At 42.2% G+C, this 4659-nt stretch overlaps 1 protein-coding gene across 1 annotated transcript; it reads left to right on the plus strand.

The window, feature by feature from the left end:
- The first annotated feature begins 1060 nt into the window (after positions 1-1060).
- On the plus strand, positions 1061-2448 carry LOC101288214 (protein FAM47E-like). The gene is given in 3 exon segments (XM_033417577.1): positions 1061-2047; positions 2166-2312; positions 2314-2448. Coding segments are annotated over 3 exon segments (1269 nt in total).
- Positions 2449-4659: the final 2211 nt, after the last annotated feature.

Below are 4659 nucleotides of genomic sequence, written 5' to 3' on the forward strand. Positions count from 1 at the left end.
CAACACAGAGCAGAACTGGTGTAAAGACAGAAGATTCAAAGAAACTGAAACGCGTGTCTAGAAATGGACCCACAAAAATAGGGACAACTTACACTCACAAAGCTACAAAAGTAATTCAGTGGAGAAAAGCTCCTCTTTCCCATAACATTCTGGAACTACTGGATATCCACAGGCAAAAAATAAAACTAAAATAATAACTTTGATCCATATCATTCATCACCTAAAAAGTTAAATTGAAACAGATGACAGATCTCAATGGAAAAGCTAAGATTATACAAATTTTAGCAGAATGAAAAAAGTCTCCATGACCTATGAATAGGCAGTTTTCTTATATACAACACAAAACGACAATCCATAAAAGAACACACTGATATACTGGGCTTCATCAAATGTAAACACTGCCCTTAGAAAGACGGTGTGAAGACAATGGAAAGACAAACCACAGATGGAGAAAAAGATTTACAAATCATATTGCATCAAGAATACACAAAGAATCCTCAAAACAAGAGATGTCAAGCAGAACAATTTTAAGAAGTGCAAAAGTTTGAATAGATTCTTCACCAAAGGATCGATATGAATGGCAAATAAGCACAGGAACAGATGTTCAACACCAGTGGTCCTTAGGGAAATGCAAATTAAAACCACAATGAGATGCCACTACACACCTATTAGAGCAGCCACAACGAAAATGACTAACCTTACCGAGTGTTAGGGAGTATGTAGACAGAGCGCCATTCTCATATACAACTAGAAGGAATATTAATTAGTACAACCACTTTGGAAAAGTTTGGTGGTGGTCTAAAACATAAAACATCATCTGCTCCCACCATGCCACTCATAGCTAAAGTTTACCCAAGTGAAATGAAAATATGTACATGGACATACAAAACCAGGAACACAAATATTTGTGGCAGCTCTATTCTTAATAGCCTCAAACTGTAAACAACCCAAATGTCCATCAAAATGTGAATGGATAAATAAATGGCACTATGTCCATACAACAGAACAGTATCTACAACAGAAAGGAACGTGCTTTCACCCACCGCCCATCCTGGGAGAAATGCAGGCTTCACAGGGCGCCTGCGTTGACCCACCACCGGGAAGAACCTGGCTGCAGCTGGCTACACGGTCTCCTAGCAACCGGAGAGGCCGGAACAGCAAACTATTGAAGCGGTGGTCCCCCCCAGAGGCCAGGGGAACCATGGCGGACAAGAAGTGGCTGCTAGGACCGGGGCCACTGGAACCGATGCCCCTGGACGTGACCTGCAAGCCCTGGTACAAAGACAAGTTACTCTCCAAGTGTTTTGCAAAGCACAAGAACGTGCTCCCGAAGTTCCCTACCTCCCTGGACAGCCGGCGGTGGATATTTGTGAAAGAGCTGCTGGACGACTTCCGGAAGGGTTGCCCACCTTGTGAAGATCTGATCACTCGCAGCCCTAAGGAGGGCTTCCTCCCCTGGATTGTTCACAGAGTTCCCCAGCATGCCCCCAAAAAGGGTCAGAAAAAGCTGCCCGAGGAAGCAAACCTGTTTTCCACGCTCTCGCCAGCCCAGCTAGCACAGAAGGCATTCGTGGAGAACATCGAACCCCAGCTAACCAAGCATCCCTTGGCTCTCTACCCGAATCTGGAGGAAAATCTACCTGCAGACCTCTTATTAAAGGTGCTGGAAGTGCTCGATCCTGACGGGAAGCTGGAGGACACATGGGCTTATTGTCAGGGCCCCAGGAAAAGAACGAAGTCCCCCACAAAGCTTCGTAAAAAACGTCCTGCCAAGGTCTACCTGGAACCTCTAAAGAAGGCTCCTGTGTCACATCCAGCCACTTTGCATCACGAAGACAAGAAGTCAAGCAGAAAGGATTCACTCACTGATCCTCCTGTTCACAGAGAAGTACCGAAAGCAATTCGTAAATCCTTCAAATGGGCTGCTGCTTTTGGAAACTTGGGCATTGATGAAGAGCTCATCACGAAAGTGTGTGAGGTTGGCTGTGAGTGGCCACCAGCCCAGGATACAGTCTACATGAGGAAAGTAACCCAGGTCCCTTCAAAGGTAAAGTACAGCATCGGGATAGAGAAAATGGAGAAGATAAAAATTACCCGGAGAGGAAGGAAACTGGGAGAGGAAACCCCAGAAACCACAGAATCCTTAAAAACCCAACTCGGTGGAGATGAGGTATGGTGCATTGTACCTGAAGCCCAAGTTGTGGAAAAAGCTAGTAAATGACGAACCTTCAATTGACCCCAACGTCTTACTTGAAGATGGGAGTTTTAGAAAGGAGCTTCCTGAACACGACACTCTTGAAGATCTTTATGGAACAAATAGCATTTAAAGGTTTCATTCTAAGCAAGGGCTACAGGATACCAGACATCCTTGAGAGGCTGGTCCTCAGGAAGGGATGGAAATATGATTCTGTTAAGACTCCTATACACAAAGTAATAAAAATCAGCTAAAATGGAGATGATGCACGGGAAGATGCTTAGTCAGTTTTCTATTTACTACTTACTTGGCTATTTCTCCCTCTCATTTTAATACCAATCAGAATTCATGGTGAGTGTCCTTCCCACCATGTATGTACAACTTTGATTCTACATCTCTTCATTTAACACCTAATCCTTATAAATATTTCTCAGTGACCTTCTGCTTGGGTTCATCAATATTATATACATTTTATCAGTTATGAAATCAATATTCACATATACTCTTCTCACATTTTATAATGTGAATACGACATTGTTGTATCAATTATTTGTAAAAATAAGACCATTAAAAAAATTACTTTTTAAAAGTATGATCTAGTTAGGTCAGCTACAAAATGGGATACATTTCAAAATAACTGTGCTGAGAAAAAGGAGTCAGAGAGTTCTACTTGTATTAAAATTATAATGAATTAATTATGACATTTACTTTCTTAAGCAAAACTTGAAATCGGTAGCCAAAATAATGTGTAGCCCCATTTAATAATGAAATGGTTATCCCCCTTATTAGCATCGCATCAAGCCCCCAAAACAGATTGAAAACTATTTACCAAAATTATAGGTGAAACTTTACTTATGCTCTTTTGTCATGCTTCCCAACTGAACATACTTAAAATTTTTTACCATATTCATAAAAATTCACTGTGAAAGAGTCTTTCCATATCATACAACACAGGTGCAGAATAGCAGGGAGCTTCAAGTTCTTGGCAAATCTAGTGTGCAGAATAGGTCTGCGCGAGCAAAACTACACAGCACCATCAAATCTCCACACATGTCTATTCAAGTAAGATTAATCTTTGCATTCCATGAATAGCGACTTAAAACGCACTCATAGATGTAAAATAAGAAATCAAGCAACTTCTTTACATTTCCAAAAGAACAGGTAAAATTGTCTGGGACAGGAAAGTTGTAGCTAGAAAGATTTGCAGCACACTTCTGTTTCCAGTAATGAAGGAATTTATCTGTAAATGGAAGTATGTGTATATACTTCACCCTCGTGAGAAGGGAACACAGCCATCAGGTTGTAGTATTCACCAACATCCTCACTGCAATCAACTACTCCCTTTTCACTCACTTCCGCACTTTCACTGAGGTTACTTAGTGTCTGAATCCCTGACTTGCTCCCTGTGACTACTCTCATCCACGTTCTTGATTTAAATATTCACAGACGATCCATTCAAATCCTGGCACTAGCTCCATTCGTCTGGTCCTCATCTCACTAGAGACACCAATCCCTACAGTCAGACTCTAGACTTTGTTCTGGGCAATAATTACACCAACTTCAAATCTCAATTTCAATTATTCCACCTTCCGATCCCTGCTTTTTACCTACTTGATCACCCCTTTTCATATTCCCAAACCTCCAATCCTTCAATTCCAACACGTTTCCAATCCAGTGACCCTTACCACTCTTTCAGCATTCATCGTGCCTTGCTTTCAGTTCCTTACTTTCCCAGCTTAGACTCCACCGTCCTCTCCTATTCCTTCTTTGAGTCTACTTTTAACTCCTTTGCCTCTCTCTCCCGCTCTTATATTCTTCTGAGAAAACCCCAGTCCTGGTTAAATCTTAATCTCTGCCATTCTTGTACTTGCACCCAAACAGTTAAATATGGCTACAGAAAAACACACACCACACTGACTGCTTACATATGGCATGAATCCTAAAAGAGCCTTCAACGCTAGCTGAAAGTTCTGCCCCATTTCCCTCATCAATATATTTTCCCATTTTCCAATGATCATCTTATTTCTGTCATCGATTGTCCAACACCCTGTTTCCATTTCTCCTTCTCAAAGCATTGCTTTGTACTTCACGGATAAAATAAAAAAAATTATAAGAGAACCGTCTTTTCCTCCCATCACCACATCTACCAGGCCAGTGACATCTGTACCCATATTCTCTATCCCCTCGGAGACAAAAGGATGAACTCTTTCTTCTACTGAGGCAAAACCTTTCCTTTGTGCACTGGATCCCAACACTTTGCCATATTAAATATCTGTGAACACAGCCTGAAGGGGTTAGTGCGCCACGGCTAGCAGGGAGGGAGTCCGGGAGAAGTCTGGAGCTGCCGAAGAGGCAAGAGACCTTTTCTTGCCTCTTTGTTTCCTGGTGCGCTAGGAGAGGGGATTAAGAGCGCTGCTTAAAGGAGCTCCAGAGACGGGCGCAAGCCGCGGCTAACAGCGCAGACC

This window comes from Orcinus orca, chromosome X (assembly GCF_937001465.1).
Source record: "Orcinus orca chromosome X, mOrcOrc1.1, whole genome shotgun sequence".
NCBI classification, from domain to species: domain Eukaryota; kingdom Metazoa; phylum Chordata; class Mammalia; order Artiodactyla; family Delphinidae; genus Orcinus; species Orcinus orca.